Source organism: Thunnus maccoyii, chromosome 21 (assembly GCF_910596095.1).
Source record: "Thunnus maccoyii chromosome 21, fThuMac1.1, whole genome shotgun sequence".
In the NCBI taxonomy this organism is placed as follows: domain Eukaryota; kingdom Metazoa; phylum Chordata; class Actinopteri; order Scombriformes; family Scombridae; genus Thunnus; species Thunnus maccoyii.
Window position 1 is genome coordinate 14,185,549 of NC_056553.1, and position 27,504 is coordinate 14,213,052.

The 27,504-nt window shown below is 39.3% G+C and overlaps 4 protein-coding genes and 3 non-coding genes across 8 annotated transcripts; 1 reads left to right on the forward strand and 6 right to left on the reverse strand.

Annotated features, from left to right (window-relative positions):
• The first annotated feature begins 1,353 nt into the window (after positions 1–1,353).
• On the forward strand, positions 1,354–6,543 carry terf1 (telomeric repeat binding factor (NIMA-interacting) 1). Its single transcript, XM_042399343.1, has 10 exons — positions 1,354–1,579; positions 2,828–2,923; positions 3,339–3,466; positions 3,734–3,820; positions 3,921–4,070; positions 5,262–5,374; positions 5,464–5,490; positions 5,671–5,768; positions 5,957–6,036; positions 6,150–6,543. The coding sequence occupies exons 1-10, from the start codon at positions 1,372–1,374 to the stop codon at positions 6,306–6,308; spliced, it is 1,146 nt and encodes a 381-aa protein (XP_042255277.1). The 5' UTR covers positions 1,354–1,371; the 3' UTR covers positions 6,309–6,543.
• Positions 6,544–6,695: 152 nt separating this feature from the next.
• On the reverse strand, positions 6,696–10,440 carry LOC121888152 (somatomedin-B and thrombospondin type-1 domain-containing protein). Its single transcript, XM_042399533.1, has 5 exons — positions 9,739–10,440; positions 8,729–8,923; positions 8,558–8,636; positions 7,830–8,006; positions 6,696–7,443 (listed from the first exon to the last, which is right to left on the reverse strand). The coding sequence occupies exons 1-5, from the start codon at positions 9,962–9,964 to the stop codon at positions 7,326–7,328; spliced, it is 795 nt and encodes a 264-aa protein (XP_042255467.1). The 5' UTR covers positions 9,965–10,440; the 3' UTR covers positions 6,696–7,325.
• Positions 10,441–17,566: 7,126 nt separating this feature from the next.
• si:ch211-171b20.3 lies at positions 17,567–21,518 on the reverse strand. The gene is made up of 7 exons (XM_042399131.1): positions 21,122–21,518; positions 20,973–21,018; positions 20,520–20,614; positions 19,853–19,991; positions 19,225–19,332; positions 19,066–19,121; positions 17,567–18,309 (listed from the first exon to the last, which is right to left on the reverse strand). The coding sequence occupies exons 1-7, from the start codon at positions 21,330–21,332 to the stop codon at positions 18,170–18,172; spliced, it is 795 nt and encodes a 264-aa protein (XP_042255065.1). The 5' UTR covers positions 21,333–21,518; the 3' UTR covers positions 17,567–18,169.
• A 358-nt stretch (positions 21,519–21,876) lies between these two features.
• rpl7 (ribosomal protein L7) lies at positions 21,877–26,817 on the reverse strand. Of its 2 annotated transcripts, none has more exons than XM_042399133.1 (7): positions 26,716–26,817; positions 26,137–26,236; positions 25,863–26,029; positions 24,781–24,918; positions 23,307–23,416; positions 22,371–22,586; positions 21,877–21,906 (listed from the first exon to the last, which is right to left on the reverse strand). In XM_042399133.1, the coding sequence occupies exons 1-6, from the start codon at positions 26,727–26,729 to the stop codon at positions 22,378–22,380; spliced, it is 738 nt and encodes a 245-aa protein (XP_042255067.1). In that variant the 5' UTR covers positions 26,730–26,817; the 3' UTR covers positions 21,877–21,906; positions 22,371–22,377. The 2 variants fall into 2 exon arrangements, with proteins under 2 accessions (XP_042255067.1, XP_042255066.1); XM_042399132.1 differs by lacking the exon at positions 26,716–26,817 and adding an exon at positions 26,323–26,369.
• LOC121888632 lies at positions 22,236–22,328 on the reverse strand. Its single transcript, XR_006093298.1, has one exon. It is a non-coding gene; the product is annotated as a small nucleolar SNORD12/SNORD106 (small nucleolar RNA).
• LOC121888633 lies at positions 22,980–23,069 on the reverse strand. Its single transcript, XR_006093299.1, has one exon. It is a non-coding gene; the product is annotated as a small nucleolar SNORD12/SNORD106 (small nucleolar RNA).
• On the reverse strand, positions 24,485–24,576 carry LOC121888631. Its single transcript, XR_006093297.1, has one exon. It is a non-coding gene; the product is annotated as a small nucleolar SNORD12/SNORD106 (small nucleolar RNA).
• Positions 26,818–27,504: the final 687 nt, after the last annotated feature.

Below are 27,504 nucleotides of genomic sequence, written 5' to 3' on the forward strand. Positions count from 1 at the left end.
CTAATGTAATCTAATGGTTGTGTCTTGTTCTGTGCAATATCAATTTCATTCTGTATAAATCCTGTCAATATTTGAGATCGCTAACCACAGTTTTTAATTAAATTAGTACCTTTAGAGAAATTGGCCTACCATTAGAGTGCTAAGTGCATTGCCAAGCTAGCATAAAACCCTACTGTATTTGCGGTCCTTCTATGTTAATTGTATCCGGGGTTTTTTTCTGTCCAACCCAGTCTCACAATCTGCACATGAATAATACAACTTTACACTTTCAAATTGCGCTCTCAAATTGCGTGCACTGCATACACTAAAGTCCAATTTTCCGTGTAAGTGATACACCAATTTAACGCTGCATTTTTAACCTTTTCATGTCTCATTTAACACTGTTAGTTAGGTTAAGGAAACTTGGTTAGGGCTAGGGAAAGATCATGGTTTGGGTTAAAACTGTAAAATGCGGTCATAATGTCTCAATGTGATGCTAAAAATCTCCCGTTAAAATGCCCAACATGACATTAAGGATGTCCAAAACAAACAGTGCTCTCCTACTGCTTTTGCAACTTTTTGCCAACAAATCATCTAGCCATTTGCCCAACCTGCCTCCTCTTGATAGGCCAAAAGTCAGAGAAGGGTCTTGCAGACTCACCATAACCCTACACAACTAAAAGAAAGTTGCAATATATTGACGTCACTTCCCTGGGAAGGATTGGCATATCACCTGCACACATATTTGGACTTTGACATATGCACTGCATGCGATTTGAAAGTGTAAAGTCATGTTATTTGTAGTTTGATTGAAGAGACCAGGCTGTTCTGTTTTTCTTTGCTTTTGAATCAATTTACTGTAAAAAGTTGTAACTGATAGTTAATTCATACCAGTCTAGCTATATAAGCTGAGTCTAGTAAACTTGAGTAATTTATATTCTAAACTCTCAATTCAAAGCGGTACAAAATGTGTCATTTCGGAAAATGGCATAGTAGGATAAAAAACCACTTACCGGTAATTCCACTTCATTGGCTGCCTATGTGGAAACTGTATCCCCTTATACTCAGACTTAATGTCCCATTATGGCGAAACATCTTTAACTGCAATGCAATCTAATACAACACTACTTGCAAAAATCAGCATATCAACTTGCTCTGACAGAATCTAAACAAAAGATATGAAAATTAATATTCCAGGACTGTTTTATTGGATTTCGTTGCACTCTACAGCGGATTTTATTTTTGGTTAATGGATGATAACCCAATTAATTTGTATATAAACGCTATTTTGTAGTTACTACTCCTCAACGCCAGGGGGCGCTGCAGACTGCCAAGCAAGGCCAAACTCATAAAGCGCGCGGAAATCAAACAACTTCCAAAGAAGAAGAAGAAATGAAACAATTTCAGAAAGAAGACAACATGGATCCTGAGCTCGACAACAAAACAGCCACACCAAATAATACAGATGAAAGTGTTCAATTCTCCCGCGTTACAGCTGTTGCTTCACGGTGGATGCAGGACTTCTTGTTTGTAAGTCTGTGTCGGCGTTTCAAGGAAGGAAATCTTGATGCATTCAATGAAACGCTTTCGACTTTCAAGGGTAAGTTATTTACAGCTAGGCTAGCTAATTTATCATTAGCTAAGTTACCTAGCGTTGAATAATTGTTTACAGTAACCATAGAGTATAGTTTTAAAAGTTCGTGGACTTGAATAAATAATTAGCGCGCACAAATTGGCAAAACAGGAAGAATCTCATGACGTAAATAAAACGTATATCGCTAAGGGCTATTATAAGTGCGCAATGCTTAATAAAGGAAGTACAAAGTAACTGAGCACGTAATCAAACTGTTGAATGGTCCTTGTTAACTTGTCACTGAGCTGGAAATGTTCACAGGTAACTTTGCACGACAAGCAGCTTCTAAATATAAACAAAGAGTGATGAACATCCAATGTAGAAACAGAAGTGTATGAGAGAGAGAGAGAAAGCTGCAGGTACGAGTAAAATGTAACGAATGCATTACTATAACACAATAAATATGATGACATGAATTCAGGCAGTTTAAAGACACCTCTATGTTTAATGAAAATACAGCTGTGTCTTGCCTGTCACTTGCCTAACACCCTCAGTCACAATAACCGACAGTATTATGTTTGTGGCTGCACCTGACGATTATTTTCTTTATCGATTTGACCTATCGTTAATTCCATGAATCAATTAGTTGTTAGGTACACAAAATGTGTGAAAATTGTGAAAAACGTTGATAAGTTTCCCAAAGCCCAAGATGACGTCTTCAAATGTCTTGTTTTGTCCCGATCAACAGTCCACAACCCAAAGTTATTCAGTTTACTATCACAGAGGACTAAATAAACCAGAAAATATTCACATTTGAGATGCGGGAATTAGAGAGTTTGTATATTTTCTTTAAAAAAAAAAAGACTCAAAACAATTAATCGATTATTGAAATAGTTGGCAATTAATGTAACAGTTGGCAACTAATCGATTAATTGTTGCTGCCCTAATTATTTTTATATATATAATATATTTTTTGACAAAACTATTAATCATTAAAATAATCTGCAATAAAAATATTTAGTTGCAGCCATACAATAATACTATAGTGTTATTAGTAACTAAAAAGCTATAATGAACAAATTATCATTATCAGATTATTATCAGAGTTAACTACATCTAATTTGTATACAGATATGTAATAACACTGAGAAAGGGAGAAATGTTAATTTATTTACACTTCTTCTACTACAGGGCTCTATCTTAGTGCCTTGGTAATGTTTTTGAAAACGTAGTAGTTAACACTGTTTTGTAAATATTTTTGTCTTATCTTTGCAGCCATTTGTCAGAGTGTCTCTCTCAAAGGAGACCTCTGTGATGAGAAAACTGTGATATGTGCCTTCCTCGCAAGAGTCATGCATGGAAAGCAGTTGGGTAAGACATCACGGTCAGAAGCTCAATTGGACCTTCCTCTTTGACATTTCCACATCTGCTTAAGTTTTAATTTAGCGGTAAAACCTTAGCGATGAGCCTGCATTGCTGCTTTTGACTGGAATTTAAGCCTCCGGGGAGTTCAGAACCAAAGACATTTTTCATTCATACTTAATAATTCACTCAATACATTTATACAGCTCCTGCAAAATTCTTAAGCCACTCTGAACATTTCTAAGTAAAACTATTTATATGAGCAGTAAGCATTTGTTGAGCTCTGCAAACTACTTGCAATAGTCTATAATGGGTCCTTTTTAATAATACATAGGCACAAAATGTTGATGTACACCCTCTCACAAAAACCTTAGTGGTATTTTCACCATGCCACAAACTGTTGCTGTGTTGCTTTTTCCCCCAGATGTCGTATTTGAGGAGGATGACAGCGTGATGCCTCTTATGTCTGCTGCCAAAATATGGTCACGCCTGAGAGAAACAGCGGAAGATGAAAGTTTGTTTGAAAACATTACGATTCTTCTGCTTGTCCAGGTAATTTTATCAAATATTTGGGGTGTGTATTTTTATTCACTGATCTAATGTTTTTACCGTAACAAAACACAAGATATGAGAGTGACCAGCTATGAGGTAGTGCTGTGACTGACTGATGTAAAAGTCAGTGTGGAGAATACCACAGTCTGCTGGATATAATGGATAGATATCATTAGTTCCAGGAATAAGCAAGATTAAAATCCTGATGTCACACGGTAATGCTTCGCCCTTATTTTGATTGTAAAGTGTCTGATGTTCTTTTCTTAGTCTGTGGCTGTGTGCTTGGAGAAAGGTCAAAGATCTTCTGCTTCTTCTGCTCTCAAGTGGTTTGAGAACAACCATGAATTCCCACAGGTGTGTATTTCCATTATTGTCTCTTCTCTTTTTAAAAGCACAGGGACATTCAATGGAGTATTTGGTTGATTTAAATGCTTAACAACAGATTTTTCAACAGAACTTGACAGTCAAGCTGACAACAATAGTGACACAGAGGGACACCTACCATCCATTCCTCATGAGCTTCAGCTTCAGCCGCCTGCTGGAGACAATCCAGTCCTTCTTGGACACCTACCTGGAGAAGAACCCCTCTGACTTCCTTCTCAAGGTACAGGACGTGACAAATTTTTTTGCCTGATTAACTGTTGTGTCAAAACATAATTTAAAGGCTTAATAACAGAATTCTCATTCATAGTTAATCACTAATACCAGTCATTAGGCTGGCAGCATTCATGTATGTAAATATATTTTTTAAATATTTCAAAAGATACATTTTATTTTAATCATACTTCAAGTCCATTGGATTGCACAACAGTGGCTGTACAGAGTGGCAAAGCACATGTTTTACACTGATACTTGGAAATTTTCCCAGGGTGGGATTAACTTTGCTGATGTAGTCTGACTTGGCCAGATGTTATTCAGTCTATTCATGATGAGAATAAAAAATTTAATTAAATACGTCTGTTTTGTATGTCTGGCCCGGAAAGATTAATGCCAATGTAAAATTAGGGATCAAGCTTTGTACGGATGAAAAATAAGAAGTAAGTCTGCAGGAAATTATTAAATCTTGGTTCAAAACATTGACCAAGAGAATTTCCTTCCTCACAAATGAGAAAGGATAGTTTGAGTGGAGCTGTATTTGGTGCTTGAGAACTCATTTGGCAAAAAAAAAAGTACAGCCACATGTTATAAATAAGTCATAGATTATAACATCTGTCCTTTTAATCAAAAAAGATCCGGTGAGAATTGTGAGGCACAAAAGCTGCTCAACTGTTACGTTGTGAGGTGGAGGATTTCTTTAGTTGCGTGGGATTTAATCAGCAAACGCATAAGGTGCCTGATGTTTTGCTTCAGTTATGTAACAGCAAGGTTTTAGGAGCACATTTTAGCAGTCAGTAAATTTCCCCAATCTTGTGCGCAGCCCTGTTCAGCTTTGTTTTCACCTCTCTGAATAATGACCCCTTGACCAACTGAATGTGCTGATGTGACATTATCAGTCATAGTTAATTGACAATTTGTCATCAAATTAGTTTGGAAGGGCAAACTGCTACATTCAGCAGAGCCCTCCTCAGGGTCTATCAGACTCGCTTATTCATGAAAGTTTCAGGAACGATTTACATAATGGCCGCTGACCAAGGTTAAATTCAGAAGGGCATTGTAATGACAGGCCTCATTAGTTTTGTTTTGACATTATAGCAATACTTAAACCTGAAAGTTAATTGTTGTGGAAGATTATGAACAGTTAATATTTTGAAACATAATTTATTCTGGTCTTTATGACTGCCTCTCCATCCTCCAGGCAGCCACAAAGATGGCCCAGTCGTCACAGGACATTGAAGGTTTTGAGGACACGGTGACGCAACACATCTCTCTCTTAGAAAAGGCCAATGAATCAACAAAAAAGGACGCAAAGTAGGAAATAACCTTTAATCTAAGCATTTGTATTCATAAATGTTCATGTTCTGTTCTGAACAATATACTGTACATTCTTGTCCTAACAGAAAAAAGGAGAAAGCTGTTTGTTTGAGGTTAGTAGAATTTGAGTGTTAAGGTCTGTTTTCAGTAAGTAATCTTATTTATGGATTTTGGTTTCTCTTGAAATGTTTTGGTGAATATACAAATTCAGTAAGTTGCTCTGAACATGCAAATGAAGAACATTATGTGGAATAAAACAGGTCATTTTGACACACTGTATTGCCTCTCTGCAGAACAAAACGGAAACTTCTCTCAACTAAAATAACTGATGTGTGGAAACCTGATTCTTGCAAGAAGCCTTACATCTCCCTCAGAAGAATGTCCAACAATGGTAAGTTTTATTTTCCTTTGCAGTTGATATTTCTGTTTATAAAGCAACATGTATTTTGGTATTAGTCAATGTAATATCTACATTCGTGAAAAATATCCTGGGATACGTTATCTTTCATACTTTGTTTATTTCAAAGTGTAAATAAACCTAACAGCAGCTAAAATGAATGTTAAACCTTCCACCAACAGACTTATCACAGCTGTCTGAGAGGTCATTGGACACCTCGAAGATCAAACAAGAATCAAGAAAAACAAGAAAACGACCTCAGGTAAATCGAACCAAATACATATCTGAGGTTGTGTCAAATAAAATTAATCCCAAATCAAGGTTCCTGAGAAATCCAAAACCTATAACTAAGAGATTATGTTTTCCTTTGTTTAGAAGTGGAACGCCCAGATGGACAAAAACCTCAAGGATGGCGTTAAACGTCACGGCCAGGGGAAGTGGTCTCGCATATTATTGGATTATGACTTTGAAGGACGCACTGGTACCATGCTCAAAGACCGCTGGAGAATTCTAATGAGGGCACACAAAGTCTGATGAAGAGGGAGAGTGCCTCTAACTTTTACAATGTAGCAATTTATCTGTAAATAAAAACATAGATTTAGCTGATCCACTCATTCAATTGATATTCAGCCCATAGCTTAATTGAAGATGTACATTTATGTTATTGGTGTTTTTCTGCTCCTGTCTGCACAGTGGAACATATACCACTAGAGGGCACTCAACACAGTGAACAGTGATAATCTTTTTTTTTTTTTCTTTTTTTTTTCTTACAAAAGCATAATAAAATTACATGTGAAGTATTTTTATATAATATTTTAAGTTATTTTTTCTTTTTTAAAGATGCAGTGTGTAGAATTTAGTGGCATCTTGGCAGAAATGGAATATAATATTCATAAGTATGTTTAATTATTGTTTAATCACCTGAAAATAAGTTATGTTTTGTTACCTTAGAATGAGCCTTTTATATCTACATAGAGAGCAGGTCCTCTTCCATGGAGTCCACCATATTTCCACTGTAGTCCAGAACAGACAAACCACACACTGACTCTAGAGAGGGTCTTTCATGTTTTTAACAAGTTTCGCGGCCACCATAGGTTCAGTTGAGGGGTATTCAGTTGGTTGCAAGATGCTAGATGCCACTAAATCCTACTCACTGGTCCTTTATGTAATATATTGACAAATAAAATAAAAATGTGGCTTGTTACAATAAAGTAATGCAAAATCAAGTGTGATGTGATTGTGTACTAGAAAAAGTTGATATAAGACAATGTGCAACAAAGTGCAGTCACATTACACAGAACAATGGAAACATGCATGATGGTTGCAGTGATTTGATATTTTTATATCAAATGTGTAGCATATTTAGTAGAGACATGATTGGAATGCACAACTGTCAAGCCTCAAGCTATGTGTCGCTTCGTATTGAAAGCCTGTTGTATTGAGGCACCTGATCGGAACATATTTTAGTTACACCGATGAGGGCACCTTGACTGTGAAATGTCATTGTGGACCCCACACCAGAGCACATGTTCCAGTGGTGCTCTGTGTGGCTCAGATGAACACAAAGCTGTGTTGTGGTGGACAGTTGCACCGCTGGGTTTTCTGGATCTTCTTCCATGTGCCGCTGCACTGAGGGTACCCCACTGCCTGCCAGCGGAGCACAGCTTTTCTGCAACACAGGTTTATGGTTTTCACACCACCATATGCATACTTTCACACATTTCATATATCTCTGTGCAGTACAAGATGCTGACATTTCATTGATTTACTGCCTTGCTCGAGTGATATATTAAGTAACTGTGGAAGGAGGTGAGAACTTATCCTGCTCACATTTGTCCTGGTCAAGACCATTTCATGAATTGCTTATTTTTCATTTCTAAATGTTTGGTCTGATAAAATGGCAAATCTAGAAAAAATGGAATGTAAAATGCTGTTTTTATATCAAATCCTTTCTAAGCAATCCAGGTTTGAAGAAACAACTTGGCATGTACAAATATTCCACCTTAACTATAACAGCTTAAAGAACACACATAGAAAAGGTTCATAACTTCATACTTGTCTGATTGCTGACCATCTCCCTGGCAGCTGCCACTATTGTTTCGCATAGCAGGTGGTTCACATGCCACGCACACTTTAAAGCCCTCTGTCACGTAGCGCATCCAGTGTGTGTGTGGCTGGTTGTGCACTGTGCAGTGGGGTGTCCGCGACTCCAGTGTGAATTCCACACAGAATCTGAGGGGAGCAGGGGCATGGTCATAAAGGTCACAGCAGTTATTCATGTGATATTAAGACTATAAATCAAGACAGAGAACTAAAGGACGCACTGAATGTACACAATAGGAGGGACATCATCACCCAATTTGTGACTGGCATAGTATGTAGCATGAACACACCCAATATGAAATGGGAATAATTCTGCCTAAAGATACACCATAAATTGTTCACAGTACCTCACCTACTGTCATACAGACCTTTGTGTGTGTTCATTATATGTCACAGCCCTTACTAAAGTCTGAGTATTTCATTTCAAAGGGTTGTGGGCGGTCTCTTGACGTTGCTATATTTAATGGTCTGTGGACAGACATCCAGGTGAGCAAACACCCACAGGTAGCTCATTGAGATGGAGAAAACATTGGGCTGTTTTGTTTTTTTTCACACTAAAATGAGGTTAACCCCGGACAACACTCATGAACTTTTCAACTCTTGAATTTAAAGATATCCGAGGTCATGTGCAGCTTTAGAGTACTCAAGTAGGCTTTATAAGAGCATGATATGAAACCTACCCAGGGTTCAGGGGGTTTCCATAGTTGTCATGCTTGGGCCTCCCCTTGCCAAACTCCATGCTTGTGATGAATGCAAGACCTGATAAGAGAAACCAATTATGTGTTTCTAAGTCACTTCAGATTTAACCTATTTAAAGTGCAAAATCACAACGTTTTTTTGCTTTTGTATACCTGACTCGACTCCACAGTGGGCGCCATGGTAGTCTCTGTACTCCCTGCAGCCGGCTTTTTGCTCCAGGCTGGGACAGGGCTCTCCGTTGTTACTGGGCTGCTGCTCTATGTGACGTACACGCACTCGCATTGAAGGTTGGCAGGGCTTGGCACAGCCACTCCAAAAGCTCCACTCGCTCACAGCGCAGTCCTGAGCTGGAGGTTGGCACCCATATTGGGAGAGAAAGAGTGTTATTAAAACATAACCTCTGTGTTGGCGAGCGCAAAGTTGATCTGAGGAGATACCCAGAGATATTTGGCCTAACACTGACTTCTACAGGTCACAGTGTGCACAGAGGTGACTTCTGAGACACAGTAACAGTAAAAGCTTGCAGCTTTGTTGCAGATTGCATAATTATCGTTTTCCTGTGGAACACTGTAATGGAGCTAAATATCCTGGAAATAACTTAAATCAATGAAGCATTGATTGTGACTTGTAGAATTAGTGTTTCCTGCTCTACTACAAGTGGTTTGAGAGCCGGCCAAGTGAGCAACCCATTCAATCACCAAGTCCTGTGATTTTTCTTTTCGGTTGCTTTGTGCTTGATGATCAGGCTTTGATGTATTAAGCAAGCAGATTTAGTGACTACCGGCCTATAACGCATATTAGGTACGCTCTGCTTGTTTGACTGGAACTGTAATTGCTACAACTGATTGACAGAATCACATTCTTCAAATATTTGTACTAATTCCATTATGTGGGCTAGTCCACTGAAATGAGGCTAGGCACAGCCTGCACAAACAATTTCACATGTATGGGGAACATATCCACACTACCAGCTATGTGTCAGTTGAGATACAGTATGTGATAAGCAGCCTAGTATCAACCTGGCACTGAATATGATCTTACTACAGCAATTTTCTTTATCTTCTGTCCAATAAACAGACAGATTAAAAGGGTTATGTCACACTGGTATCATGCACAACAATAAACAGCACACTCAGAGCACTGCTCTCTACTCATCCTTCACCTGGGCACTCTGTGAAGTAGTCGAAGCAGCAATCCTTGGTCCTGACACAGCCCTCGTCGCAGTAGCATGTCCCATACACACGGTCCATCCTCCAGTCAGTGGTCATGCATCCCATGTCTCTGCCGCGGCAGCATCTCCCCAAACAACCCCCAGAAACCAAGTGGTTCTTGACCAGGGTAGAAACCACCAGCAACAAGCAGGTAAACTCCACAGAGGATCCCATCATGAAGGAGTGAAAAAGGTGGTCAGAGCAGAAGTCGACCCCTTGGTTGCCCCAATATGCGATTTTTACCACTCTTACTTCTAGGTGTTCTCCTCTTCTCGATGTGTTTGTCCCCGTTCTGCTCCTACTCTACCTCTGTCATGCTCATGATCGTGAGAGGGAGAGGTTGGAATACCAGCCCAACCCAGCCAAGACTTTGCTCTGCCACAGGAGCCCTTGTGACCTGGAATTCCTGTATCCGTCTCCTGTGTCCAGCCCTTCAGTTTCCCTCCAGAAAAAGGTCTGCAGAGTGACCTACAGTACAGAACACCCCATTCCAGCTCTAATCAGACTCCCATGTCCCTCATACTGTGTGTGCATACTCTCCTTCAGAGCTCGTGTGTCTCTCCCTGTTCCCGGCCGAGCACCTCCCTCCAGTCGATCACACACGGGAGGAGACAATGAGGACAAGGGAGGGGTAAGCTGGTGAGTTTGGTGTGTGTTTCCCCCCCACCTCACTCCCCACCCCCCCACCCCCAGCTTCAGTTCTCTCTCTTCTCTTACTCACCTGCCTTATTCTCATATCACTTCTCGCCACTTTCCCTGCAGAATTGCTGTGACCCTGATGCCAGTCTTGTTCAACCGCTCTCTGCCACCCCAGACCTCTGAGTCCCAAAAGAAAGGGAGGAATGTGAGCAGTTGGCAGACCTCCAGACAATTGTGCCAGGGGGCCCGCTGAGTGTTGTAAAGCCACCCTTTGGTTCTCACCTCACTGCCTTTTTGATATTTTTCTTCAGCATACTGGAATCTATCAAAAATCTCAACACATCAGACATGATTTCCACTTTCATAGTTTGGACATTTGCTTGGTTAGTTTGTCAGTTTATCTGATAGTAGTTTAACATTTTGGGAAATACCTTTTTTTTTAAAATGAGACTTGGATGAAAAGATCCATACTACTCTCAATATCTGTACATTCAACATGAAGCTACAGTCAGGAGCCTGTTAGCTTTGCTTAGCATAAAGACTTGAAACACAGGAAGACAACTAGCCTACTAGCACCAGCAAGTTCATTTATTGTTCGCTGACATGTTATATCTCATTTGTTTAATCCATACAAAAACCAAAATATAAAAAAAAAAAGGAATTTTTGGCTGGCAATCTCACAATGATGTCAGGACTCCAGGAAGTCACTGCACCTGGCTCAGAAATAGTCTGTCAAGCCCTGTAAAACCACAACTTGATGTTTTTTTGAGTTTTGTGAACAAGCAAGATATAACATGTTAATTTGTGACTTGTAGACATGCTAACAGCTTTTTTTAAACTTTTGGACAGAGCCAGGCAAGGTCTATCCCCCTGTTTCTAGTTTTTATGCTAAGCTAAGCTGACTGTCTCTTGGCTGTAGCTTTATATTTAGTGTACAAATTGAAGAGCGGTATCTGTCTTCTCATCCAACTCTCTGCAGATAAGAAGGCAGATAAGAAGGCACATAAGCCTATTTCCGAAAATGACTCACTACTTTCAAAAATTGTCAATGAGATAGCATGCCTACCACAGGTTAATATTTTAAAACAATGAGTCTTTGACCACCAGTGTATATAACTATTTGCAGACAGGGGTGTGGCTGTAATTTATAACTCTTAGAGCACAGCGGGGGCAAACTGTAGGTGACAGACTCATTTCATATACTATAATTCTGCAGAGGCATGTCTAGCAAGGCTAATTGTTTTATCTCATCAAGATGGGGCTCATAGCTGTCAGCTGATTGATTAACAGGAGTATTAGATTTGCTGAGTGAAATTGAGACATGCTTAAAGGACACAGAATTTTTACCATGTCCTCTGTGATGTTTTCAGTGTATAAAAGCTGATAACCTACATGCTACTTTGCCCTTTTTCCACTCGTATCTTAATGTGATTCAGATTAGAGCTTTCCGATAACTAATAAAAAGTGACACCCATACGTATGAATTTTAAGTTAGACATTTGTAATTCTGCAGTACCCAGGCAAAAAGCATTTTTCACAGTTATGTTTGTTCAAGGAGCCTGAATGTCTGAGGATGTTGTGAACTCCAAATAGGGTCAGCTTTTATTTGAGCAGTACCTCCTCCATCTCATGGGAAACAAATGAGGCCTCTGCAGGGAGCATTAGCTGGGAATGAGGCCTCCCTTTACCCACTGCTATAGAAGGAGCAGATATTTGTTATAATGTGGATACTTTGCCTCTTCTGCTTTGAAAAACAGCTTGTGGAGAGCAGAGGGGGGTCTCTTTGGGTCCTTTGATTCTTCTTCTCGCTATGGAGCAGGTAGGTCAAGCGACAGTAATAGCCTTCATCTTCACCATAATCATCAACAGCGGCATCACTGGGCGGATTGAGGAGCATGTGTCTGAATCAGTGTATATTAAAGTTTGAGGGGGTGAACTCAGACTGACCTCAGATGTAAAACTACTGCACTGTGTTAATATACAAATATTAAATGTGACACACATACTCAAAAATAAAACATGACGTATTGTTAATTAATTTGAGAAAGTGCTTGTTTCCCAAATGGTGGATATCTCATTTTGTAAGTCTAGTAATTCTTACAAATTGTGAAAAGGAAGGGGATGCCACTCAAATGTCACTAAGGCTAACACACACACACACACACACACACACTGTACAATTTCAGTGCTGATTTGATCCGTCCACTGATGCAAGACTTACAGCTGCATCAGTTTGCTATGGCGTCAGCACGTTGGAAGTGCACATCAAAGCATGTGTGTTTTACATCTGACATGCCCCCAACCCCGGACCTCCTGCCCTTACTGTGCACTTGTCAAAGACAATCAGCCTTCCCGCAGTAATACACCCTTCTTGGAGTTTCTTAGTGTATATGAGTAAAGAGAGAAAGGAGATCAAGCCTGTGTTAATGTATCTCAAGATGATGAACAGTAACTATGTGTGTTTATAGTCGTCAAACTCGGTCCATCACAATCTCATGCAGACACACACGACCATTTGACAAACACAAGGGCAGAGATAGTAAGACATACAAAAAGAGACTGGTTGGGTTTAATTAGGAATGAATAGTGTGTGTGCCATTACTTCTTTTACTGGGCGTCAAGGAGACGGCAGGGTGAATCCTCGCTCAATCTCACTTATATGGGGAATGCAAACCATGGCTGTCCCCATGGTAACGGCTGACCTGGGTTACTATAGTTTCAGAACCTTTGTTGACAAATGCTATGCATTCAACTTTTTCATCTCAATCAATGTGTTGTAAAGTTATGATGATGATGTCACCTTTGTCAAGTTTTGTGTAAAATATTAACTATGGCAATGCAAACATATAGTATACATGGCTGAGTCCACTTCCCCATAGAGCTCCTTGTCATTTACAACCTTTTCAGATCCTTTTCTACACTCACTGAAGAGGGATTTATTGTAATTCTTCTCACTTTTCTACTGGTGATTGATGTTCTGACCTCAAAATTTTAACCTTAACAAACTATTTAATCAAAGAAGTTAGTCTAATTAGGTCATGTTTGTTCCTCCCTAATGAGTGCAGTCAGTTTCTGTCTCATGAATGGACCTCTTTGTCTGCTAGCTGTCTCCAACTTCCTCCCTCCACGTGTACATCTGTAGGAGGAAGTGAGTGTACATACAATATCTGTTTATGAGCTGCAGTCTTTTTTTTTTTTGCAGTGTGTGCACCTTAGCTGTGCGTTCGTCCATGTAATGGCATTTGAGGAGGTGAGTCTTTTATCTTATTCCTCGTGATTGATGTACCCAGTGGTGACACAGAGAGTAAGCTACATGAGTCATTATTTAAAGAGTTGAGAAGGTGGTTGTTTGACTTGGCTTGTGTTATCAGAACACAATTTCCAGGCCGATGTAGATCTTGGAAATTAAAAAAAAGTGAGGTTCAGTGGGTGAATCCATTTAAAAAATACTGAGATTTTCTTTAAATACCTTAAGCGATACAGAGAGGAGATATAGATATTTGCCCTGTACCTGAGGATTACTTTCACCATGACCCTGAGTGAGTCCATGCTCTTCATAGGGACACTTCACATCACACAGCATCTATTATGATAAGCCATCCAGTACATCCCACTAATGATGCTCCCTTCATTACAGGTCATTACTGTTTGATCGTTTATGGATGATAATACGCCTCTCCAGGACCGATGCCGTAGAGAGGAATAGATAAGACTGGCGGCCTTAGAGCGTTGCCGGTGTAATGACCACAAAGACAGTGATATTAATGAAAGTTTTTCGCCTGCACAAGCTTGACATCATCACCGTTAATTGCCCCCTCATCAGTCACCTATCAACCAGTATGTAAATCAATGCGAACATTAGAAGCAACAGCGGGCAGATGAGGCAAGATATGTGGGTGGGGAGTGGGACTGACCTCTGCCTCTGAGAGAAATGAAACTTCAGGTAATGATAATGACTAGGAGAGAGGGTGCATCTATCACTGTGGATTTCCATAAATCATATTGTGAAATGTCAGAGAGCAACGGGAAGGCCCTTGTGGTTTGTGTATGTGTGTGTGTGTATTGCTCTGCCAAGGGCAAAGTGTATAAAGCCATACATCAAGGACTGGCACCGAAAATCATTCACAGAATTTTCTCAGTCGTGCTTTGACTTGCATATTGTTGGCAAAAATGTCAAATCTCACTCATAACAGGCAATAACTGATACTTTTGAGGTTAGGAATGTGTGGGAGGCAAATATAACAAAAAAACCTCCTCACCTGGCAGCTGTGAAAACTTGTAAGCAAACATTCTTAAATGATAAAAAATGATCTTGAGGTTGCAGACAAAGAGCGCAATCAAAGAAACCTGTCAACATTTGCAGCACAATGAGCACTGTTGCCATAGATTTGACAAAGTTTTCAGCTCAGCTGTGTTTATATGATGGCAAAGACAAAGATTTGACCTCTGTGCGCCCCTCTTGAATACACAGACACACAGATTACTATAGGATCAGGAGTTGCTGTTGACACATGCCACTTGTTTGCTTTATCATTTGTTTTTGATCACTGTGTAACTATCTTTTAGAATCTTTTAAGAGCCCAAACTAGTTTCACAACAGAAGAGATAGAAGAGTTATTGCCTTAATAAAAGAGGAATTTTTATCGGTTGTCTGGAGGTCTTTCGTGTTAATTTCTTCGCAAATAGTGGATATGATGCTTAGGATATGTTGTGAGGGGTCGACCACCTGATGAAGAAGAGGCATGGAAAAATCCTACATCAATCAGTTACAATCCTGACATATATTCAAACAAATAGCAAATTATATCAGATCCACTGAGACTTTAAAAGAAAGTTTGTGCATGTGTATGTGTGTGTGTGTGTGTGTGTGTGTGTGTGTGCGTGCACTGTGACATATTAAAAAGCGCGTTTTGATCTTTGTCCCCAGACCAAACCTGGCTAAGCATATTTAGGGCATTTTGGATTTGAAGCGTTGGCAAAGTTATAAATTTGGCAGACAGGCTACATTCTCTGATCCCCGCTGATAGAGTCAACTGGCACAATATCAAGTCAGGTGAAACAGTAACACAACCTGGCTATTCTTCAGTGTAACACTGGTTAAGCTGGGACATGAAGATTTTAGTAGCTAATATTAACAAAAAATTGAACTGCACCTGAATCTTAAATGTTCTGTTGCAGCATTTTTGCATAATCGGCTCAACAACAAAAAAAAAAACCAGTTGAAATTGGCCACGGTTGATTGAAATAAGTACTGTACTCTTGGTCTGGTTCTGTGGAATTACAGTGAAACGATAAACCACTTGTGGGCAGGCCCCAGTAAGGCTCTTATTAAAGACCTCATTGTTGACTGTTTGTTCCAGGTCATTTTGTTTCACTACACTTGAAAGGGACGGTTAAAAACCCTGCAAGAAGAGGGAGACCCAGCCTCCGTTTGAGCGTGAATACAAGCCCTTCACTTAGCATGAATAAGGGGATGGCTCTTGTGTTTCTAGGTCACTGCGTGTCCCTGAAATACACATCTCACCGTCCACATGGAGGGAGGGAGGGAGGAACGGACACAAACAGTTTGACAACATCACAATTGTATTTAACAGGGAGCTGAAGATATACACTCCCTGAAATTAAACACAGTTGGCAGTTGTTTTCATTGAGCCATAGCAACCAAGATGACATGACCCCCCCCTCTCCTGCCTCCTCTGTCTCCACTTTGTCTAATGAAATAGAAATGTCACAAAAAAGAAATGAAAAACCTTGATCTTTCACTTGAAAGTCATTCAGATAATCAAAAGGCCTTGATCTGTAACTTCCGAGCCCATCGGCCTCCATACTAGATGATCTCAGTCATTGCAGTACACCTTCATCCTTCAAATGACAGTGAAGTGGCCATCTTGGCTCTGTTTCCCCACTGAGGATGGCTGTAGTGGAGAGATAGCACACATCAATCATCAAAAAAACAACACTTTATCCTAGGCATGAACACTTCTTTCTTTATACTTAATGTGTTTGTTTTGTAGTTTTATGATTTTTCATAACATTGTGCTTTACCCCTGCTGCTGTTCATGCAGTATTGGAGTTTTACTATCAAGTGACTCAGGCCATATCTGTGGTTGTTCTTGCTGCTGTGGCATCTGCCAGTTATCATCTGTACTTCGCACTCACATGGCGGTTTGTTTTATAAATGGCTGGCTGTTTAATTGGTATATACTATAATCATGACTCTTCAAGTCCCCTTACACTCAAAAAAGTGCTTTTCTTCTTGTTCCTACACTTGGAAGTTTGAGTTTCACTGTGCAGAATGATGTATGTGTAGAGTTTGACACTTGAAGGCTGTTTTCACATTCATCTGCTGAGGGGGGAAAGATTTTCTGTCTTCATTGAAAACCAGATTTTAAGAGGTGGGCCTATGAGTATGATTTGTGACATCACAACTAGTTTGGAAGTCAACCCTGGTCCGATATTCAATTAACACAAGTGTGATGTGGAAACTTGAAGCCTCCAGTGCTAAAACAGTGAGAATGGACTTGACAGTGAAGTATGAGACGTATTGTGTCAAGCAGTTAAACTTTTGAAATGAAAATTATTTTTCTACATATTCATAAATTCTTAAAGTTATTCACACTATGATAACAGGGACACAGTTGTATTTTGTGCACAATAAATGTATTCTGGGATCCATCTTCAAGTTGAAAGAGGTAAAATAACAAGGTCAACCTCCCTACAAATTTAATAACCGCAAAATAGTACAAATAACTCTCTTCTGCTACACTGCAACATTATCTATCTTCAAATAATGAAGTCTTCATTTCTCTCAAGACAAAAAGACAACTGCTATGACTGCCGTCTTTGTCGATTACAATGAACAAGACCATTCAGAGACATTAGCTGCCCATCATACAGCAACAAAACTATGTGTTATGTGGGAAAGTACCACATTCTGAGATCTGGGGGCACAGTTTCGTGTCTGTTTTGTAGATATGGAATGCAGATTATGTTTCATTGCAATCTTTTAGGCATTCTGATTACCAGGCGGGTCGATATGCACTGTATGTGCCAAGGGGAGGGTGAAGCCTCCTTTATTAGCCTGCGCTGTACTAGAAGCTCCAGAAGAAAAATGATGATTCACAGAAAAGAGAAACGCACTCAAGCTAACAAAAATAAATTTATTTAAATTTGGGAAGACGTTTAACAAGGCACAATACTGGTTTTGCTAAACTATTAGATATGTCAAATGTGGGTGTTTCAATTTACTCAGCTAATAAGCTTTATAAAACATAATTAGTGTTTTAGGACAATGTTTCAAATACTGTAATGAGATCCAAGCTTACTGATGAAACAGCAAGAAATATGGCAGTATTACATAACAGCCATTAAAAGCCATTAGAAAAGTAAAATAAATATATTTTCATGCAGATGCTGAGTGGAAAACTACTGAGACCTGTGAGAAGGAATGAAAATATATAGCTAATAATATTTATCATCAGCACTTTTTTTTCCACAGTGAACACATTTGTAAGAATAACACTCTACATGTAATCATTACAAGAGGAGCACAGGTCAGGAATCCCAAAATATGAATACCAGCCAGGTTGAGCAGCAAACTAATGTCACTGAAGACAAAAAAGCCGTTACAACGAGCCACTTAAACGAACATGGTGCCCAAGATGTTTTATTCTCTTCAGACGTCCTTGGCACAGACTCTAATGTTTTGATCCTTGACCAGTGCGACTGGGAAAGTGGTGATTGTCAGGATGGGGGTTTTCTCGATTTCCTAAGTTTCTTGAGCTTTTCTTGCCTCACTGTCTCGCCCTCCAAAGAGGACAGCTCAGATATCCTGTGGATAAAAGAACGAGAGGCTCCCACCATCGGGTCTGGGTAGGACTGGCCTGAGGGGGAGAGAGAGCCAAAGACACAATGAGAGGGTATGGAAGGGAGAGAAGAAGAGATATCAGAGTAAGATCTATGATACAATATCCTCACTTATACACTGAAAAATACTTGAACTATCCTGCTTCTCTTAATCTCCATCATCTTAATTTGTGAGTGTGGATTTAACAAGGGATGTCAGTTAGAGTTAAAGTCGTTCTGCCTCACTGCAGCGTGTTTCATAAAAAATACAAGTGTGATTGCTATTTTGAGCGTATAATAAAAATGTGTAATAAAATGAAATGGTGAAATATATATACAAATATTAATAATACATTAACCGGTAGCAAAAACTGAATGCACCAGTTTTAAACTCAGCTAAAAAGCTTTAGGTATGAATCAGACTGAGCATAAAACTGGAGCAAACAGTTGAAGTAAAACATTATGACACAGTGTCAAGAGCCCCTCACTCCACATGACAACACTAACACTCCCTTCTACCTGTGACCCCTTGTCCCACTTTGCTATGGTGCTCAAGACCTGACTATAATAAGGTGTGGGATCTGTGCTTTTGTTTGAAGAAGGGAAATCCATAAAAAATGACATATTTGCTGGCTGTAAGTCAATGTCACCTGTACAAGTTGAAGGTTGGATTCCCCTTTCCACCTACTACACAGACAGGCCTGGTGTGTTTAGACCACATTAAATACCTGAGGATGAGGACAAACCGTCTACTTAACTCTTGGTTCTCACAGGAAAAAATTAAAATAACTCACTCTTTTGATTGTCTTTAGCAGTCAGTAGATTGTAGGTTGGATAATTCACCTTAGGCCTGCAGAGGAGAGCGGGTGAGCAGAAGAGGAATTAAGTCTGAGAAATAATTGAGAGACCTATTGATTGGTTTGGTCTAATTAAGATTATAAGAGCAAAAATACCTGCTGAGCTTGCAGCTCTCAACTGAGAAGGTGTTCCTGCCATTGAGGACTAAAGTGGAAGGAAACAGGATGGCTGGACTTGTATTCAGTTTGTATCTTTCAGGGTAGCTGGAGGACAGAAATGAGAAGGTAGAAGTGCACATACATGTGGATAAATCCTTTGTATTTGCTTTATATCCTTTATTGGCAGCCCAATTTTATTTATGTTTACCTTTAAGATGTATATGTTTGACCAACTTTTATTACTATGTGAGAATGAAGATAGTTCTCTGTTACAAAGTTTAAAAGCAATAAAACTGAACTTTTCCAACAATGGATGACTAAAAATGACAAATACATTATTGGGCAAAATAATGTTGCTTATATTGTAGCTATAATCATGCACCGTGTTGCCAGAATACAATACTCAAGCTTGAAGTCTTCTGTTTCTGATAGATACTGCAAATTATGCGTGTCAAATTTTTAATTATAACTGGCTGCTGTTTTCGTCATTTACATTCTTGTAATTTGTCATAAATGAGGCAGTGACTCAGTATAATTACTGTAATCTGTGCAGCTGTCTCCAGATATGTGCTATGAACAGTCCAGCTACAACGACTGGATTGAGTGACATTAATCCACTGGTTACCCCAGGGTGAAAGGCCGTCCCGCATGGCTGTGGGAAAACTCCTTGGAGAGGCTGAAGTGATGCAGGTTGCCTGGTCTGTGCACATGAAAGTCTCTTGGCAGTGGAGGAATCACAGTTCTGGTACTCTCTAACCTCCCACCTGAAAATAATATTTAGCCATTCAAAGCTGACATCTGGTATGAAGACACACTTTACCAAAAGGTTAATTGTATCTCTTGATTTTATAAATACTCTTAATTACTACTTAAAAATCTCAGGTTTGAATAAATGAATGACACCAGTGATCATTACAGATGATACAACTCCACCTACTGGTTGTTATAATAGGTTACAGTGCCAGTATGTGTCTCACCTTCAATGTGTGTCTACTTTAAAGAACACTGAAGAACACATTTTTTTATTTTTTGGAGGTCAAATGTGCCCTGAAAGACTTGTAACAACTCATGAAAATTAGCTTTTGAAAGTGAAACTCTCCCTCCATGATTGAAAGCACTGGTCTTAAGTGGTCTTAAGTGCAGTGAACAAAACCTGCAACTCTTCAAATACTTGGAAACAAAATTGGATTAGTGTCAATTCTCAGGCCACAATGGATCAATAATTTGTGAAAATAAAGTCTTATGAACATTCTCTCATAATGAGAGGGCAAGTCCTACTCTGCAATTCTTACATTTCTCATCAAAAAGAAAATGCCTCCCACAGATGTCCTTCTCTGAGCCATTGTTCTCTGCCTCCAGTCTGTCATCTTTGGCTAAATTAGGTGACCTAGATTAGAGAAACAGAGATACATTTACCAGCACACACAGATTTCACAGGGGTGAACACCACCCAGAATAATGACACATAATTGTAGCATTTGTGTGTAATTATTCTTGGATCTTTCATCAAGAGTATCCCTGTCACTTATGTATAAACACTTTTATTACCACTTCTATTTTTTGAAGACTGTCCAGTAGTTGTGACTCACTGTTGAGACCGTAGCAGGCAGATTTTCCGGGATATAATAGATGTTTTACCCCATAATGTTGCATTTCTAGTACACTGGCTTTATTAATTACACCATACGTATATATATATATTGTGTAGATTTCTTGGTTCTTTGCAAAACGTTAGCATGTCTTACCCTCCAACTATAAGGCCGCTCAATAAGGTTTTCCCATCCTGCGACTCTACAACACAGAAAGTCAGTCAGCCAGACGCATCAACCGACACAACTGCCATGGGATAAACATTAGCTTGTAGCACACACATCACATGAGCAGGCTTACTCACTGCTCAAGGGTTGAATGACAGGGAATTTTCTTCTTGGGTTAATATTTTGCCTGACATCTGCGTCTCCTCCACCCGCTCCCATCCTGAAGCTCCTGTATGTCGGATATCCAGTCGCATCAAGGCCGCGCTGGCTGTAATTTGAGCCTCCCTCCGATATTAAAGCCTTTGCGGTAGGTAACGTTACAGATGCTTTAACCTGGAAAGTCATCATGTTGGAGGTGCCGTACAGATGGCTATTCTACACATCACCTCCTTTTCAATCTACAGTAAGATACCTTGTCATTATAACGGTGAGAGCGTACAAACTAACGCTAGTTATACCGGAGTAATGCTAGCCAGGCTACACACTGCTCACTGTGCTACCGAGTCACTGCGTCACCATGGAAACAAGCTTCATAAAAGCATTGGATTTATTGTTTTTTTTGTTTCAAATTGTCCAAATGCACAATCATTTCCTTTCTTTCTGTTTTTAATTACGTGAACCCCCAAATTATATCTTACCGTTTACATTCTATACATTTGCCCCTTTATCTTATTCACATGTAGGGTTAATCCAGTGCTTTGTATTTGGATACAGTCCCCCTTTAATTTTAGGTTTCAAGACTGAGCTTTGGTAAAGTTGAGGTGGGAAATGGATACCACTGCTAAATATCTAATTTAATACATATACCAGAACAAAACTGAAGGCATTACATGCATGAAATGGCACAAAACAATGACAAGACCAAGAAAGGGTTTTTTCCATTTTTTTTTTATTGAAGACTACATCCAGTCCCTTGAAAAACCTGAAAGAGAAAAACATACATTGTTAAATTTCCACTTAAAAATAGATACAAAACAATTTATAAACTACTAAACAAAACTTTCTTCTATAGTAACACATGTTATAATGTGCCTTTACACCCCATAGGGAGGTATTAGAGACAGGCATCAGTCCAATATTCCAAAATTGTATTTGCAACAACTTTTATATTGGTACCAATTGCACTTTTGGAATGAAATCATTGCCACGTTTGCTTAAAATACATCCAATCTGCCTTTCCAATCGTTTGAGCAAATATGCCCTCATTACTTCTCCACTGTCTCCAACAGAAGATACTAGATCAATGGCTAAGATGTGGTTTCAGAAATAGTTGGCTTATTTTCAGCTAGTTTTCACCATAGTCGATAAGATGGGGAAAAAAGATGATGCATCATCAACCACTTCTAATGAGCTATTTTAAAAGCTAAAAGTGTTCCTACAGCTCACCATAACTTTAGTTCATCCTCCTGATCATTCTGTTGATCTGGTCCTCCCTGTTGCCAGCATCTCCTCCCTCCACAAAGTGTGTGGTCTTCTTGTTCATACCACCGCGGGGTGACGACAGCTTGAAGGGCCACAGGAAGTTGTTGGCGGGCTTGAAGTTCTTTCCAACTGTGAAAATCTCATGGATGAGATCCTCAACACAGATGATGCCATATTTGCCTGCAGATGTAAATGCAATATGTTTAAAGTTAAACCACACCAGACCTCGTAAACTCTTGACTACTTCTGCAGAAAAATAAAAGATTTGAGAAATCAAATGTGAATGAATACCAACTGTCCCTTTGGACAACTTTGGATTCACTGATTAGAAAAGTTATTGATCTTTTATTTGAACTCAGGCTGAATTAATTTATTGTCTCATCTTTTGAGCGAATGCCAAGTCATCATGCAAGTTCACAAGAATTTCCCAAAAAGCTTGACATGCAACATTTTATCTTGAGACAAGAACTTCCAGGAAGGGTTAATTAAAGTTTTATCAGGAAGGATCCACATCTGTTATTAGCACACAACTAAAATAATATCTCCAAATGGAGATAGTCATGGTTTTGCTCGCTTGTGGTTTCAGACACAACTGGCTTAGTTTTTCGTTTTTTCACCATAGTCGATAAGACGGGGAAAAAAGTGTACATCATTAACCACATTGCGGTCACCCTGTCAGAATAATTTAATACTCATCGCTGCCTTCATCTTACAGTACAATATTAAAGTTAAGATTCTGCTGTTCCTGCACTGATTTGCAGCAGCAATTAATAGCACCAAATATAACCTTTACTTATCTAAACTGTTGTGGCTCATATGGAAAGCTTACAAATTATTCCTCCCTCTTAGGAGTGTGCCGTTTAGAAACCTCTAGTTTAAGACAGTGCAACATGTGCATACCAAGGGCCTTCTCCACCAAAGCGTTGTCTGTGAGGGCAATGCGTTGTTTCCTCATCCTGCCATGGCCACGTTTGTAGATGAGCTCACGCACAGACTTCAGGTTGGGGTATCTGAGGGGAAACACCAGGTTTCAAGTTATAAGATTAGCTCAAATCAGCTCTGAGCAATGCAGATGTTGCATATGGGTTACATCCTAAGAGGCATTACTAGATCATTTACAGTGCAAGCAGTGCAAGCCTCTTAGAACTGTTTTTGCTTCCTTATTTGTTACATTCATTTCACTTTATCATTATAAACAAGCTTCCTAACAAATGTCACCTAAACTTAAAATTTGATGGTTGCTGAAGGTTGAAACAACATTAATTGTTTGTCCTTCAACCCAATTCAGTTTAAGTTTAAAAAAACAAAACTTCCAGCTCTCTGCAGGGGCTCATCTCATAGCCTCAAGCATGTGACACTTGGGCCATGTCCTAATTAGAAGTGTCAGAGGTGTTTCAAAACAGTCAAAGGCAAAACACCTGCTCCAACATCACTGATTAGGTTGTGACCAGAGGTGTGACATGCTATAACATTTTAACACTGAAACCTACATATTCAAACTACAGTAGATGAGCGACTACTGAGTTGTTTCATCTCACTGGTAGATAGAAGTGACACTGACCAGCCATCTACTATGGACAGGTAGACAAACCTGATCAACTTTCCAACAACGGTATGGGGAGCAAGTCCAACCAGTCGGACTCTTAACTGTTTCACCACATAATGCAGTAAATATTTTTCTATTATATACTGAAATATCAGAGGAGTTTAGAACTTTAAGGTTACACAAAAGGACAGGGGACACTGGTCATTTACTGTGACTGTAAGGTATTCTTGGACAAAATGTGCACATCCGTTGAGCTTTGTTTCTTTAAAAACCAATTAAGCATTGAGTACTTTTTATGCTCACAATAGCCAGCTAACATTTTCTCTGGGGGTTTTCAATCAGACTTCTTTACAGCAGGACAACAATATAAAAGGAGAACATGTGGAGTCTAATCATTGAGGCTTGTCTTAAAATAAAGATACACTGAGAACAGTTTTTTGTAAAAACTGCCTTCCTCTCCATCAAGAAATTCACATTAGATGTTCTTATATTAATCCAGACCAATAACCTCAAATTACTAAAACTTTCATGGAATGTGGTTTCAGACAAAACTGGCTTAGTTTCAGTCAGTATTCACCATGGTCGATATGATGGGGAAAAAAGTTCAGCATCATTAACCACATCCCAGATATAAAAACATCTATAGTCACTAGTAACAGTGTTGATATCAGTACACCATGCCATCTTCCCACTTAGAAATTAGGATAACATTCAGCATGGCTCACAAAAGGGAATATATTTCTACTTTTTTATTTTTAAAGTGTTTATGAATTGCCTCCACCATGAGGTCTACACAGCTAATTACAGTAACAATGATAACAGCCTTACCCCCAAGCGATGTAAGGTTCGGCAATCCTGAGCATATTAATTGAAGCCTTGTTCAATTTGACGAACACACCGTTGAAGATCTGGCGCAGACGGAGCAGCTGCAGAACTTTGCGGACCTTGGGGCTGACACCGTTGATACTGGAAAACAAACATTTTTGATTAGCATCCTCATAATCTAAGGATACAGCTTATACAAGTTACAGTATTGATTGTGGTTTCAGAAAATAATTGGCTTATGTTTGTACAAATCTGTATCACCAGAGTCGATCAGTCGGGGAAAGAGCGTGCATCATTAACCACATAACAGCATTTACAGACCAAGCAAATCTACACATGTTGAAGCGCAACATTTACATGGATTGCTGTATTAACCCAATTTAGGAATTATTGTTCTTAGCAGCAGCCTCTGAATCCAAACACTTAACTTTACTGACTGCAAACTTGTTATCACATTAATTTACTAAAGTCAGTACACTGCTTGACAACAGATCAAAGCACTGTCATAAGCCCACTACATACAGAACAGCTTACTATGTTTAAGCAGATCATGCACACAAGGTACAGTCACAATAGCAGATTTAGAATGAAGTAATTCAAAACTGAATACTAGAGGAATCCTAATGAAATGTGGACAGGGCACCTTCAGTCAGCAACACAGCTATATATTATAAATTCATTAAAATTTTGTTATCTTGTTCCATGCTGTATTTCTGCTATCTTTCTGCTTTCTTGTTCTATTCTGTTCACAAAACATCTATTGCACATCTGTCTGTCCTGGAAGAGGGATCCCTCCTCTGTTGCTATTCCTGATGTTCCTTCCATTTTTCTCCCCATTAAAAGGGTTTTTTTTATTAGTTTTTCCTTATTAAATCAATGGTCAAAGGATAGAGGATGCTGTATTGCTGTACAGACTGTAAAGCCCTCTGAGGCAAATTTATGATATTGGGCTATACTACTAAAACTGACTTGACACAGTAGAGCATGTAAGGTCTACTTTGAGGTATTGCAATCCATGCAAATATTACTGACAAGGATGTAACCAACAAGAAAAGTTTTGTTGCCAGATAGTGGACACCACTCACCCTCTGATTCTGATGACAAAGGCCAGTTTGGGCTCAGCTGGCACATAGTAGTTTCCCACTTTACGAGCACTGCGTCCCAAGCGAATTTCACGCCTGTACATCTGCCTGTACTCCTTGTGGTACTTCTCAGCCCTCTTGTAGATCAGTTTCCTGGTCACTTTGCGGGCCTACAAACACATCAGAACATATGTTCAGTTAGTGCAAGAATGACAAAACCAATCAACAGGAATCAGTCCCTTGAACCGGCCAACATGCAGGTATGTAAGTTAAGTACCTTCTTCTCAGCCAGCATCTTTTTGACGCGCATGGCCTTCATGGTGGCGAAGGCCTTTCGCCTTTTCAAAAGGCTCTCAGGGACAGCCGGAACTTTTTTTCTGATGGAGAAAAAGATAATTAAGTTTAAAGCACGTGGACGATAACGATTGTTCTCACATAACTGACTAGTTAAGGTGAAATATACCGCTGGTGGTTGCTAGCTTCCCATCCTATCATTAGCCGGCTTCCGTACAGAGTAAGTACTCTTTAAAACACCACACCAAGTGTCTCTGAAGCGTTAGAAGCAGCATAAAAGTCGACATCTTTAACAGTTAATCCCTACTTCCTTTTTTTGTCACAGAAACATGGTATTAGACGAGTGCATGGGCGCTACAGAGGCAGCCATGATGTACTCGGCTATGAGGCTACACACAGTCTCCATAAAGTGATCATAACAATTAATAATCACTATCCTCAACAATACTAGTAGGATTATGATGTGTGGACACTAGACAATCTATCCAGGGTGGAAAATGAACAAAGATAACTATTTAAACACTGGATGTGTTCAGATTTCACTACAGCGGTAAACACTCACTCTGCGTCCGCCATTGCGCCCACCGAGAAAGAGAAATTTTCTTTTGCGCATGTCCGCGTTAAAGGAATGAGGACCTCTACGGTCTGTCCGTCTAGCTGCCTGACTTTGTCATTTACTCTAGTAAGCGAAAGCCTAACAAAATATTATAAAACTACATTAATATGATGGCATTTTTTTTTAATTTTAAAAAATATGGCATTAATTGTTTAATTTTTCTTTTGTAATGCTGTTGGTTGAATGGCCCCTAAATTTACAGCTACATTTTGATTTTGTTTCATTTAGAAAGTTCAGCAACGAATTCTGGAAAGTTAACACTAATTTTAAAATGTTTATTCGGCAACCCAAGAACATTTTTTGGCACATTTTGTCATTGTTATGAAATAAGGTGGTCTCATGATGAGACCATGGATGACACACTATACCTTCCATGGGGTAGGTAAATACCCATGGATGTTGGTAATACCACATGTGATGTTATGCACGTATTGACCGGCAGAGGGAGCAAACACTTCATTTTGCAGACCGGTATCAAAGCGCGTCTGGAGGTGGGAAAGTTTCCTTTGCTGAACCTTTCCACTGGATCCCATTTGGAAAAAAAGACAACCTCGTCTATTCCAGGATGTAAAACCGGTAGTGTGATGCAGGTTTATGAATGAATACACATATTCCAGATTGACTTTAAAGGTCATGCACATCTATTCAAGATGCATATTTAATTGATTCAAATGAATGAAAGTAGTCTACTCCTATGGTCCAAATATAGATTTGACACACTCTCTGCGTATTTCC

Bases quoted from the DNA above. Each gene is read 5' to 3' on its own strand.
- terf1 (XM_042399343.1), top strand. From the start codon at position 1,372: ATGAAACAATTTCAGAAAGAAGACAACATGGATCCTGAGCTCGACAAC. The intron at 5,491-5,670 runs GTTAGTAGAATT...GCCTCTCTGCAG, and splicing joins GAGAAAGCTGTTTGTTTGAG to AACAAAACGGAAACTTCTCT. The intron at 5,769-5,956 runs GTAAGTTTTATT...TTCCACCAACAG, and splicing joins CAGAAGAATGTCCAACAATG to ACTTATCACAGCTGTCTGAG.
- LOC121888152 (XM_042399533.1), bottom strand. From the start codon at position 9,964: ATGATGGGATCCTCTGTGGAGTTTACCTGCTTGTTGCTGGTGGTTTCT. The intron at 8,637-8,728 runs GTATACAAAAGC...TTCTCTTATCAG, and splicing joins CCACTGTGGAGTCGAGTCAG to GTCTTGCATTCATCACAAGC. The intron at 7,444-7,829 runs GTATGAAGTTAT...CCTGTGTTGCAG, and splicing joins GATGGTCAGCAATCAGACAA to AAAAGCTGTGCTCCGCTGGC.
- si:ch211-171b20.3 (XM_042399131.1), bottom strand. From the start codon at position 21,332: ATGATGACTTTCCAGGTTAAAGCATCTGTAACGTTACCTACCGCAAAG. The intron at 20,615-20,972 runs GTAAGACATGCT...TCTCTAATCTAG, and splicing joins AGCGGCCTTATAGTTGGAGG to GTCACCTAATTTAGCCAAAG. The intron at 19,333-19,852 runs GTAACCAGTGGA...TCTGTCCTCCAG, and splicing joins GGACGGCCTTTCACCCTGGG to CTACCCTGAAAGATACAAAC.
- rpl7 (XM_042399132.1), bottom strand. From the start codon at position 26,354: ATGATAGGATGGGAAGCTAGCAACCACCAGCG. The intron at 26,030-26,136 runs GTACTTAACTTA...ATGTGTTTGTAG, and splicing joins AGATGCTGGCTGAGAAGAAG to GCCCGCAAAGTGACCAGGAA. The intron at 23,417-24,780 runs GTAAGGCTGTTA...GTTTCCCCTCAG, and splicing joins GAACCTTACATCGCTTGGGG to ATACCCCAACCTGAAGTCTG.